This window comes from Fusarium solani (assembly GCF_023522795.1).
Source record: "Fusarium solani strain SB1 chromosome Unknown bctg00000011, whole genome shotgun sequence".
Classification (NCBI taxonomy): domain Eukaryota; kingdom Fungi; phylum Ascomycota; class Sordariomycetes; order Hypocreales; family Nectriaceae; genus Fusarium; species Fusarium solani.
The window spans coordinates 1,407,414-1,420,027 of record NW_027072149.1 but is presented as its reverse complement, the minus strand read 5'-3'; the positions used below and the strand labels follow the sequence as shown (position 1 = coordinate 1,420,027).

Below are 12,614 nucleotides of genomic sequence, written 5' to 3'. Positions count from 1 at the left end.
TCCTTTAACTTGGTCTATACCCATCTCCATGCGCCCAGTTCTCGTCGCTTCCGCCGCGGCTGCGGTAGCGGTGGCAACCAAGCCCCAATGCGGTCTCCGAAGCATGACCAACCTCGTCACATTCGGCGACAGTCTCACAGACGAAGCTCGAATCCTGTACTTCATGGAACACGATGGCCAGGCGCCTCCACCTGGAACAAGATTCCCTCCCAACAACCAGACTTTGAGCGGCGGCTATGCCTGGGGACGACTCGTGGCCAATCTCAGTGGTGCCGAATACTACAACTACGGTGTCGGAGGAGCTACCTGCTCGTCCAAAATTGCAACGAAAAGCTTTGCAGGCTACAGCTGGACAGTCCCTACTGTGCTTGAGTACCAGGTTCCCGCCTTTCAACAAGACCTCGCTGTTGACGGCATGTTTCCCGACCGACAGCCAGACAACACTGTTTATGCCCTGTGGATTGGCACCAACGACCTCGGCTGGGACGCTTTTCTCTCGGACTCCATGGCTCCTGGTGCTACCTTACCTGATATTGTTGACTGCACGTGGGATTCCTTTGACGGAGTCTACAAGGCCGGAGGACGTCACTTTGTCGTACTCAACATGCTTCCATTGGAGCACGCGCCTGTTTATGCCCTTCCTGAGTTTGGTGGACCGGAACACAGTCAGTACTGGCCCGGAAAGTCCGAGTACAATGTTACGCAGTACAACTCCAAGCTCCGCCAGTTTGCAGCTAGTGTCAACACGATGCTCGAGCAAGGTGGACTGTTAGAGCATACAATCAAGAAGCGTTGGCCTGGGGCGTCGCTGACTGTGTTCGATGTCAACGCATTGTTGAAGGATATCCTGGAGGATCCAGGCGCTCACTTGAGCTATCCTGCCAACGTTACTGGGATATATCACTCTTGTCCAGGTGAGGGTGTAGCGCCTGAGGATTGTGTTGACTCTTCATACCCGCTCTCAAGTTTCTTCTGGTAAGTCAACAGATGTATTGATTAGCTGATGATCTGACTCGTCATAGGTATGATGATCTACACCCAACTGAGAGGGTTGTGAGGATTATTGCCGATACTTTCATCAAAGTTGTCAAGATGGAGTCCAAGTATGGGCATTACTACGGATAGAGATCGTCGAGCCTACCCAGCCCCAGGTTCGCCAGTGAAGAATCGTGCGGCTTGGGGCTATAACTGTTGGTGTTATCTAATGTAAAAATATTACCAACAGCTTCGGCAGAGATTCAAGATCAAGATGCATGAATTTCATCGAGTGCAATATGTTTCGTAGAAAGCCTCCCAACTTCATATCTCCCTCCCTTTCTCGCCTCTCATGAAAGCGCTCAAGTCCAAGCAAAGAATGAAGCACCCGCAACATACATGACACTATCCCACCAACTCTGCAAATGCCAAGTGATACCCGTGTTGGTAACCGAAGACGTGCTCAGCCTCACACGCAGATTCTTGTTGTGGTCGTAGTCCAGCGTGTCAATCGCCATGATGATCTTGGGCGCCTTGGAGAACGGCTGCTGGAAATTGAATACACCAGAGTTCTCGTTTTGCGGCTTGTCCCACGGGCGCACATCCTGCGTGCTGAACCTGCCGCTCGCAACACCCTGCTGGTCGGCTGGGTAGGCGAGCCAGGTCACGCCGGCGCTGTAGAGGATCGAGTCGGCCCATGAGTCGGCGTGGATGGTGAAGCCCTTGGCGTCAATGTCGGTGGGGTACACCTTGATGCGCCAGTTCTTCTTCTTGTCCATGTCGAGGGACTGCAGCCAGGTGATGACCTTGGGGGGACTCCTGAAGGGTGTCTTGAAGTTGATACGCTTGGACTGGGTCAGCTGGGGCTGGTTCCAGGGACGGGTCTCTTCGGTGTTGTAGACGCCGGTCTGCATGTAGCTGAAGCGGGAGCTCTTCTCCAGGAAGGTCATGGAGGCTGAGTAGAGCGTGGTGTCTGCCCAGCTTTGAAGAGAAGCCTTGAACTTCTCGGTGGTCGGATCATTGGCCAGAGCTCTGATGCGGATGTTGGCATCCTTGCTGATGTCAAGAGACGTGATGCCAAGTGGGATCTCGGGTACAGCATCGTACTTCTTCTGGTAGTAGATGACCTTGTCGTTGTTCGCCTGAGGCTTGTCCCAAGGACGGACCTCCATGGTGTTGAACTGCCCAGCATCAAAGGCATCAGCAGGATACGAAAACTTGGCGTAGGCTTTGTCAGTTGCGGACAAGGAGTTGTTCTGCTTGGTGCCCTTGCCATCGATGGTCCAACTGGCAGGGAAGAAGTACAGCATGACACTGTCCGGATCAAAGTCGCTGGCTTGAGTCTCATCAAGCGAGTAGAGAGTGAACATGTTGTTGTCAACAGTGGCTCTATCCCAGCGGTTGGGAGGGCCACCAAGGTCCTTGTAGACCTGCTCCTTGTTCCAGGGGATATTAGCATAAGGACTCTCATGCTCATGGATGGCACCGATTGCGTGGCCGAACTCGTGGAGAATGACGCCCTTGATTTCATCCTCGGGGGTGTTGTCGTTGATCCAGCCAAGGTTCATGGATGGACGGTTCTGCGAGCTGAACCAAGAGCTGTCTGTCCCGAGATACGACCAAGATCCTTGACCGGGGTTGAAGGAAATGAGGATGTCGACTTCTCCCGAGTTGACAAAGGTGAACTTGATGTTGGCGTACTGGCACCACTCTGGGGCATACTTCTTGACTTTGTCCTGCACTCTTGTTAGTGATGTGACGGCCAATAATCTACAGGCGAGGAACCAACCTTCTGCCAAGTAGAGCCTCCCTGGAAACCAATCTTCAACTCACGACCCGCCAACCAGAACTTCCTAGTCACCATAGCAAGACCAAGCGGTCCGCCAGGTGCAGTCGGTGCTGGAGGCAAAGTGAGCGAGCCATTGCGCGGGTTCTCGGAGACTGCATTGGCCACGCTCTCCTTAGGAGGAATATCGTCCTTATCATGCACACCAAGAATCTTGGTGAAGCAGATGGGTCCGTAGGAAGCCATGGTGGGAAGGAGGGGCTTGGGGCAAGTGATTTTGATGAGGTCTTCTGGTGGGCTTGTAGAGTCTCTCATTGTGAACTACTCTGTTCGGGAAGTCGATCTATTTATCTTGAGATAACAAACTCCAAACCTCCGTCAAGATACGGGCAGTTATATCTTGGCAATCGTAGTATCACATAGCAGATCATATGCCCAAGGCCCAGAATCACAGCCCGTCAGCGTCGTGGCTGCCTGGCTGAAAAACCGGTCAAGATGCTGTCTCAGTCTATGTCAAGAATCATAGGATAATCAGCGATCGAGAACCATGGGTCTCAGCCATCAACTGATAGTGGTGGTGACCTCTACTGGGTAGGACAACATGCAGCTGAACGCCGTGGCGCTGGCAGCGACACCACTTCCCCGCAGTAGATGAGACAGGTCACTCAACAGCGTACCAGGCTACTCTCGAAGAAGAAACGAGCTGAAAAAGATTGATTTATTTTCAAATAGGATGCTTCGTGCATCTCCCCGTGGGTTAATGGTGGATGATCAAGGGCTGTGGCTCCAACTGTCTCAAGCGCCAGGCCTTAATTCCATCTGCCGAGACTAATGGCCTGCTCTCTTTTCAGCCGCTGGTTGGCAGCCCTTGCCAAATATTCTGTAATGTCAGTTTCATCCTCTAGCACACCTTCTTGACGAGGACGCCGCTTACCTACCGTCAGCTCCCTTGCGTCGGGCACCACGACGGTACACCGCAGAATGGCGGAGGTTTCTAAGGTGTGGCAGCTTATCTAGCCTGCCATCACACATGCGAAAAGTGTTGCACGAAACAGGAGCCGTGCTGGTTGACTAACCGTTATTACAAGTCACACAACTTCCTCCAGCCAAACCAGGCATCAGCTCTATTCCCTACTCTCGTTTTCAAGGTCATTCAACGTGGTATCAGGTGATTGTTGCCTCTTCTGGAAGCCCGAGACTCACTGATGAAGCTCATTTTGTGTATCAGTATCACCATTGTGCCATGTAAGCTTGTGACGATTGTACATCTACTCATACAGAACAAAGCCTTCTCAAGTGACCACACTGTCAACTACCACAAACCCCAACGGCCATGCAGCTTGTCAGGATCAGGGCCCTCAACATCAAGGCAGCATGCCATACTGGCTTATGGTGTAATGGTCAGCCCAAGAAGGGCTCATGGCGTCGCAGTCCGGCAATCTCTGCGGGAGCCTCCTCCACGCCATCATTTCCTCCTGTTCGATTCTTGAGAGCTTCTCTAACCTTCTTCCTATTCTCTCTAGTTCTTCTCTTCTTCGTTCCATTTGTTTCCTCTCCTTATCTCCTGGAGTTATCCTCAACGGCCCTTCTTTCCGCATTTCTTCGAGCCCTGGCTTGGGAGATCGAGCAACTGCTTCAAAAACCGGCACCCAGCCCGGTAGCTGCTCTCCACCCAGCTTGGTCCGGACGTGCCGTACGGCGATCATGAGCAGGACCCGTAGTATGAAGTGGGCGTCATTCCCGGCATAATGAAGGTTCCGGGTCCCATGTGGAATTTCATATTCCTTGAGAAGAAACTTTAGATTGGTTCTTTGGAACAGATGCTGCACAGCTGTGCTAGTGTCGATAGTGAAGACGGGGTTCAGGTTGATATTCAACCTCTTCAAGACTGAGACCTCTGTCGCAGCCCCGTGCATGACAAGCACCACGTCTCGGCCTTCTACTTTCCCCTTGAGCTTTTCTCTCAATCTTGGCAACGACATGACCCTGCAGCCTCCAAACGAGAATTTTGTCCGTCTATCACTGTCATGCTTGGGATCCTCGACGATGTAATGGCGGGATCTAATAAGATGGGCCGCTAGGTTTTTGCCAGGGTTCGATGGCAGCCTCAGCTGCCTGTGGACCTGGTCAGCGTCAAGGATGGATACGCCAATGTCAAACTGGCGGATGCCCGCCTTGTCTTGGTGCAGCCCGTCAATGTCGATGCTCAGAAACCGCACCCTTCTGAGCGAGAGGTTGGCATTTTTCAATACCAGCTCGGACAGGTCAGGCCACGGAGCGCCCGATGGCTGGACTTGGTCGCCATATCCCAGTAGCCATGCCAGAGTAGCCGGTTCGTGTGTCTCTGACCGACCTCTTACGGAGAAGTTACGAAATCGGGTCGTCGTCTGGATTGGCCGCCATGCTAAGGTGCTTGAGCATTTGCATTGGCGGATCGCATTGGGACGTGGCAAGCGAGGCCTGGCGAACATGATAGAGACGGGTGTCGCATGATTGTTTTGAAGAAAGAAATTGAAGTCGTTGTGATTGGACAATGTGCTCCGTGGCATTCAATGCCTCATTAAGTGCATACATCTTGCATCTTGGGGGAGAGGCAGTTGAAGTGGGTAATAATTGGGCTAAACCTTTTCGCTACTACTATTAAGCGCATAATTGCGATAGCTTTCAATCAGAATACCGTCTATTGAGGGCATGTACCGAGTATGCAATTGGGTAACTATTTGATTCAAGTGCCGAGCTGTCATCAAAAATAAAAGTTCTCATACTCCTGCAAGAATTGCCCAAGTTCTGGAAAATTTGCAAAGCTGAGCCCTCCAGCTTCCTCCAAAGCTTCAAAGCTGTCAAATTCTTCCATCAAATTAGGTGCTGGCGGAATGGCAGTGGCGACCATCATCATCTCAGTGGGAGACATCGACCCAATCGCCACCGTTGCTTCTTGTTCCACCATGCCAGCCTCGTGAGGTTCCTTGTCGGCTTGGCCGCAGTGTGATGATATTTCGCCAGACAGCTTAGTCTGGATATCCTTGATGGCTTCCTTGATGCTTTGCATCTTGCACCACATATTTTGCATAATGGCAGACTGACTTGCAAGCTGCTCGACCAGCTCCAATGCTTCGACAACATCGGAAAGGTAGGAAAACCTCTTCAAGTCCTCCGTAGAGCACATTATCAAAAGAAGAGACGACAATGCGGTTTCTAAAAAGTGGTTAAACGTCTTTTGTTGGGCAATATAGATGTCGGTGTCTCGGGCCAGCTGCAACAAGACGCGGATCGAGTCTCGAGTAATCGAAGCCATGACATTCGCTTCAGTGGCATCAATCGTGTTCATTTCTGAGCGCGCCATGAACTTTCTGTGAATGATGATGCGCATTTGGTTGGCCCTCAAGTAAAGAGCTAGGCGCATCTTGTACTCGCCGCGCTTCTCCTTGGCTGGGTCAAACTTGTCGTCGATGCCGGAAAAGCAAAGACCCTGTGGTAGGTTTTGTTGCCATTGCACGACTCGGAAGTTGAGAAAATCGCGTTTAGACCCTGATACGATAGACTGCGGTGTCTCAAGGATCGATTTCTGGACCTCGGACGAGATTTCGCAGTACGCCACCATCGACTTCAGGTAGGCACAAGAGAGGGAATTGTCCTAGATGTCCCATAAGTGTTACTTTTCGATCCCAAATCCAAGTGCTCGGTGATAAGAAAGGCAGACGTACCTTTAAGCTTGGACGATATCTGACATCTGAGTCTTGGACTGCAAACGGCAGACCGGTTCCAAAGCTCCATCGTCGGTCGAGGGTATATACCGACCAGTAGAACTCGGGACTTATCACTCCTTTGTCGTTTGGTAATACACGAGGTTGTAACCTGTCGGGGGTGTCTTCCAACTCTTGGAGCAGTCGAAACACCATGCCGATTCCTCTCCAGGCCAGAATCTCTTGATCCCCGAGAAAGAAGAATATGCTCTGTGCTCATGTTAGTACATGCCTTGTTTATAGTTTTCCCATCACACGATCAGCCTTATCTAGACTTACCACCAAGATTATCAAGACCAGATCATCTTCGTTGAGGTTTCCAAGCTGGGAGCGAGCAACAGCACCTCCGTAGACAGACTCAACAGAGGGCTTGGACCTTTCAGCTGAAGCAGGGTCGGCCAAAATCGATACAGTATAGAAAATGAGACTTAAAATGTCATCAAGTCGCTCTTGATATCGACGCCCCGAGATATGTACGTCAAGTCTTTCAGAGCGCCCTTGCGTGGTCCCTTGTTTTGTAGAACGTATGGTCCCTTGTAGTTCCTGGATATCGAGAAACGGGTATTGAAGGCCAATTTCGTCCTCATAGACTTGAATGATCTGCATCCAGTCACCCAGTGAGAGTGTAGACAGAGGGGTTCCAGTGGTGTTGATGCATTGTTGAACGAGGAACTTCATGCGGACCATTCCGGCTGGCTCGACATCATGGTCTTGTTCTTGTGGGACACTTCCATCTGGACTGATAGCTGTGAGGCGTTGTCGCGCAAGGGTCAAGTAATAATCTGATGCGCCAGGCCTGGTAGGCGACGCAGGCGATGGAAGGCTTTGGGATGTTCTGTTGACTGGCCCATCAGTTCCTTGGCTAGCAGGGCTCGGCTGGCTCTCTTTGGGTGATTTCCGCGGTCTTGTGTATTTTACTTCGACTCTAGGTGCAACTGTAAGCATAAGGCCAGAGCATGAGGCCAAAGCAAGAGGTCGGGACGACGCGACGGACGAACCAGAAGTCGGCGCCGATTCGGAATCTCCAGAGACATGGGACGGGCACTCACGGGCTACGGCCATTGGAGCGGAACCGAGTCGTACGCTCATACACGCACGAGACACCACTATCTCCACAGCTCTTGCAAGGCTTGCCTCCGCTGCATTTTGTTTTGCGACGCTTGCAATTGTCGCTTCACGCCGCCAGTTAGCACAGTCACAAGGATTGAAGCATGAGAGGGCCACGGACCAGGCGACTGACGTGTACGGACAGCGCCTCTTTTTGGATTGAGAAGATGCTGAAGACATGGAGACTGGGTATGACGCGTTGGAGGATTGATGAAGGAGGATCGTTCAGTGGAAGCATCCCCAGGGATGGTGGCTGAGGTTGCAATGCGGGCTAGCTCACCCCGGCCCCCTGACGTAGGTTGCGGGAGAGGACGAACAAGTGCCGAGGATGGGGCCAATCTTTCCTCTCGATAAGCACCTTTTGATAAGCACCATTCTGGGCCTCGCACATTTCGTGCGGTCGCATCAATGCCGTAACAAGCCGGAGCAAAGTGTTTGGAGCAGCCGTGCCGTAGCAATGAGGAGTCACAGGTGAAGATCATAGTTTACCATCGGCATAGTCTTGAAACGCATAAAAGTACACATCCAAGAGATGCCTCTCAGTACCGGGTTGGCTTGAGGAGCAACCCGTGAGTCTGCGAACCGCCATCTTCATCTTTAGATACTGCTTCTCGCCCCTCAAAAGTATTTCAAGCGTAATTAATATCCGGATAATGAGAAGGCCATGTTAAACGCTTCACTCCACAGTAGATGCATGACGGAATCGGAATCGGAATCGTCGGATTCGGGTCTCGGACCCATCCCCGCATTTTCGGCCGTCCCCGTATTCCAAGATCTGGGGATACCGTATGCGTGACGAATGAGAGCCGAGCAATAGGTAACATTATAACTCTGTAGATGAAGTTGGAGGTATTAAAAGGGCCGTAAGCTGGCCGTAAAGATGTCTCATTCGTTCCAGCAAAGTCATCGTGTTTACAGCTCTTCACCATGTCTTCTCTAGTTCTCTACCTCGCCGCAGTCGTCGTCTTGTACGTACTAATCAGACTGCTGAACTCGACGGATATCCCCAAGATCAAGGGTATCCCGGAGATTCCGGGTGTTCCAATCTTTGGAAATCTCATTCAATTGGGGACGGACCATGCACGAGTCGCTCAGAAATGGGCAGCCAAATATGGCCCGGTCTTCCAAACACGGCTTGGAACTAAGGTGAGTGGTCTTTTTTAAGCTAGGCTTTCTCTTGTTCAAGGCGCATCACTAACTCTCACAGCGCGTCGTCTTTGTCAATTCGTATGACTCGGTAAAGCATTTCTGGATCACCCACCAGGCCGCACTCATCTCTCGCCCAACCTTTCACACTTTTCACTCCGTCGTGTCGTCATCCCAAGGTTTCACGATCGGCACTTCTCCGTGGGACGACTCTTGCAAGGCCCGTCGAAAGGCTGCCGCCACCGCACTGAACAGGCCCGCCGTCCAGTCTTACATGCCAATCCTGGATCTCGAGTCCACGGTCAGCATCAGGGAATTACTTGAAGATTGCGAGAACGGCAACCGTGACCTGGACCCGTCCCCATACTTCGCTCGGTTTGCTCTCAATACGTCTTTGACGCTCAATTATGGCTTCCGTATCGATGGCGACGTCAACAGCGAGCTCCTTCACGAGATCACCCACGTGGAACGCGAGATTTCCAACTTCCGATCTACGAGCAACAACTGGCAAGACTATGTTCCACTGCTGCGTCTCTGGGGAGCCCAAAACTCGGCGGCTGGAGAGTTCCGGGCGAGACGTGACAAGTATCTCACAGACATGCTCAACGATCTGAAGCAGCGGATAGCCAACGGTACCGACAAGCCTTGCATCACCGGCAACATTCTCAAAGACCCAGAGGCGAAGCTGAACGAAGGTACTGCTATGACCCTATCATTGGACTTTGTGCACATTACTGACCAGAATGTTCCAGCTGAGCTCAAATCCATCTGCTTGACCATGGTTTCTGCTGGACTCGACACTGTTCCCGGAAATTTGATCATGGGTGTCGCCTATCTCGCAACTCCCCAAGGACAAAAGATTCAAGCCAAAGCTCTCAAGGCCATTGAGGAAGTATATCCTAACGGCGAAGCTTGGGAGAAGTGTCTTGTCGAGGAGAAGGTTCCCTTCATTACTGCCCTGGTCAAGGAAACTCTCCGCTATTGGACTGTCATTCCAATCTGCTTGCCGAGAGTGAACATCAGAGACATTCCGTACAAGGACACAGTCATTCCCGCAGGCACAACATTCTTCATGGTAAGTTCTGTCTTCTGATCAATTGCGAAGACTCCACTAACTCCTTGTGACAAGAATGCTTATGCCGCCGACTATGACGAGGCACGGTTCAAATCGCCTGACCAGTTCATCCCAGAGCGGTTCCTTGACGACAAGGAGATTGGTACCCCACACTACGGATACGGTGCAGGATCGCGAATGTGCGCTGGCTCACACTTGGCCAACCGTGAACTTTACACCGCCTACATCCGCATCATCACTGCCTTCGAAGTGCTTCCTCCCAAGGACAAGACCGACTTCCCCGTTATGGATGCCATCGAGTGCAACGCCAATCCCACGTCCTTGACCACAGACCCCAAGCCGTTCAAGGTTGGCTTGAAGATCCGGTCCGAATCCAAGTTAAGAGAATGGATTGCTGAAGCAGAGGAGAGAACGAGGGGCTTGTAGAAGCTAGACAAAACATGGCTCCAGAGAAACTGGAGGGACTGGGAAGGAATTTAAATGATGCTAAACTGCTGTTTTCGGGTTCAGGTTCTGCAAGGTTTCAGTAAATTGTATGAACATTTCGTCTCACTCTTGTAGTCTACACTTCTAGGAACAGTTTTCAACACAACAATAAACTCGGCTTGACGATGCCATGAAGTCATTATTATTATTGTCTGCAATGATGACAAGAAGCCATTAGCCACAACAACAAACGACACCGTTATTAATACATGACGACATCAAAACCCAATACCGTGCCATAAAGTCATACATATGCCTTTTTATTATTATTATCTACAATGACAAGTCCAATAATACATACTCTTTATCACTATGCCCAATGACCTCTCTATCCCCGTGGAAAAGGAGTAAGAAAAATTCCAACCAAGGAGTCACTACATCAACAATGGTCCATTATCTTAAGTTCCGTCTTGCACGACTCCACTTGCAACTTCTTGTCCACTTCCTCGGGTGGATTGACTGTTTAATATCTTAGTTGCAACATCGTCAAATGCCAAGTCTGGTCAGAGCTTTCTCCGAAGGCCCTGTCACTACCCTGGCAAGCAGTATGGGGGCAGGAGGCCTTCCAAAAGCTTGGCAATGGTTGCCTCTGTCGTTACCTGTTTGGCAATCATTTTGTTCCCGTACATGATCCTAACATCAGGATGCTCTCAATTTCTAAATCCCGAAAAGTCCAGCGTCAACATCTCGAATTCTTTCTAAGACACACCATATCTATCGGGGGGAAAAAGCTACAATTGTCCGGATATTCCATCAAGATTACACACGAGAGCCCACGGGGTACAAATCACACGTTGCAACGGTCGCATGCCTGACTTCGGAATAGCACAACAGGGATTGCCGGACAATAAGAGCAATAGGCACGAAGACCCGGCCGTGTTCTGACAGCGATAGCGCACGATTCGCGGGAAATCCTGGCGGGCTGCGCAAGCAGAGTCTCGACCGTGTTGTGGACCAGTCTTTTGAGGATTCTCGATGGCCAAGGCAAAGCATCATGAGGAATAACGGCCCATGACCGAGGCTTCAAGCGCGGCAAAAGCCGTCCATCCCTTGTTTCCCCAGGCACGGGCCGGCAACTGTGGGCATGCTCTGTTGGTTCTGTGCCTGTAAAATAACGCATAGGATCTCCATTCTGACCCAGTTATGCTGATCCCTCGTAAAATTCTACACCGAGGTCAGAGACAGGCTTCTCGCTCAGACACCCCGGCAGTCATCTTGTTGTCCAAGCTTGTCTATCCTTTGCCAGTCCCTAGAGCACTGCTTAAAACACCATGGCCTATGTTGGCTCATACTTCCAATAATCTTGGCCAACGCTCAGCAGGCATGCGTAGGGAGATGGCAAAGGAGGATAGGTGCTAGCAATATGTATAAGCAGAACTATCTCCGAACCCCCTGCGAGGTACTAAAGCCAGTGCCCTTGACGGTCAAAGGACGGATAGCTCTGTCCGCACTGCTTTAAGGACGTAGCATCAATGCTATTAGGATCGGGCTGCATGCACTTTGTTGCTTGGCACAATAGGATTCAACGCCTGGGAAACTATGTTGGTCCACGTTGACAACACATGACAACATCACCCCCACGTTATACCCCATTCGCGGTTGAGGAATTGTCCTTCTTGCATCAGTGATGCTATTGCATATCACATTAGTAGAAGGCCTTTTGTTTTTCTAGGTGTATTTCATGGATCAAATGGATATTCAGCTTCATGAAGCTGGAGTCAGAAACCTTGAAAAGCAAGCGAGGAATATCGCCTTCTGTTCACAGCATTCAACACTTTTACATTCCCACAGGTTGGTACATGAGCAACCTCTATTCCAGGAAACTCCAAATCCCATATTACCAATGCCGGGCCGTCGCCACCTCGCATCGCTCCCCTAGTTTCCCACCCATTTGCCAAGAGCGAGCATGAGCCAATTCTGCGGTCCCAGTTACATCGGGAGAGGCACAGCAGGCATGAGTGGATGAGAAAGCCCTATGCAGGGGTACCCAGCCAGTATAGAACCAACATACACTACCATACGGAGTGGGCTCGGGCGATCTAATCCATCAGATTAGATAAAAAAGCTAGCTCACCTCTGACTTTCAACCCCAGGCAGACCCCCACCAGAGGATCAACCGGGCCCTCGCCCCAGAGCCATAACCAGTAATCAGCCTATCAGTTCGCCTGAGGCATACAAGGGACTATGTGGGAAGACCAGCGATGTAACCTGTTGGTCCTTTGTGCAGCAGGATGTTAGCCCATAATGGTTGTTTAGACCCACGAAGCCACAACCACTATGGCCTTGGTGATGCTAC

General features: G+C 51.0%; 4 protein-coding genes across 4 annotated transcripts; 2 read left to right on the top strand and 2 right to left on the bottom strand.

Moving 5' to 3' along the window:
• Positions 1-28: 28 nt before the first annotated feature.
• Positions 29-1,125, top strand: MRS44_015531 (uncharacterized protein; the record flags this gene model as incomplete). The annotated part of the gene is made up of 2 exons (XM_046278737.2): positions 29-975; positions 1,023-1,125. 2 exons carry the CDS (start codon positions 29-31, stop codon positions 1,123-1,125), a joined length of 1,050 nt encoding a protein of 349 aa, XP_046130331.2.
• A 212-nt stretch (positions 1,126-1,337) lies between these two features.
• On the bottom strand, positions 1,338-3,076 carry MRS44_015530 (uncharacterized protein; the record flags this gene model as incomplete). The annotated part of the gene is made up of 2 exons (XM_046271184.2): positions 1,338-2,711; positions 2,765-3,076. 2 exons carry the CDS (start codon positions 3,074-3,076, stop codon positions 1,338-1,340), a joined length of 1,686 nt encoding a protein of 561 aa, XP_046130332.2.
• A 513-nt stretch (positions 3,077-3,589) lies between these two features.
• Positions 3,590-7,566, bottom strand: MRS44_015529 (uncharacterized protein; the record flags this gene model as incomplete). The annotated part of the gene is made up of 6 exons (XM_065619252.1): positions 3,590-3,641; positions 3,696-3,755; positions 4,145-5,221; positions 5,527-6,395; positions 6,466-6,714; positions 6,784-7,566. The coding sequence occupies 6 exons, from the start codon at positions 7,564-7,566 to the stop codon at positions 3,590-3,592; spliced, it is 3,090 nt and encodes a 1,029-aa protein (XP_065475324.1).
• Positions 7,567-8,538: 972 nt separating this feature from the next.
• Positions 8,539-10,258, top strand: MRS44_015528 (uncharacterized protein; the record flags this gene model as incomplete). The annotated part of the gene is made up of 3 exons (XM_065619251.1): positions 8,539-8,757; positions 8,819-9,832; positions 9,887-10,258. 3 exons carry the CDS (start codon positions 8,539-8,541, stop codon positions 10,256-10,258), a joined length of 1,605 nt encoding a protein of 534 aa, XP_065475323.1.
• Positions 10,259-12,614: the final 2,356 nt, after the last annotated feature.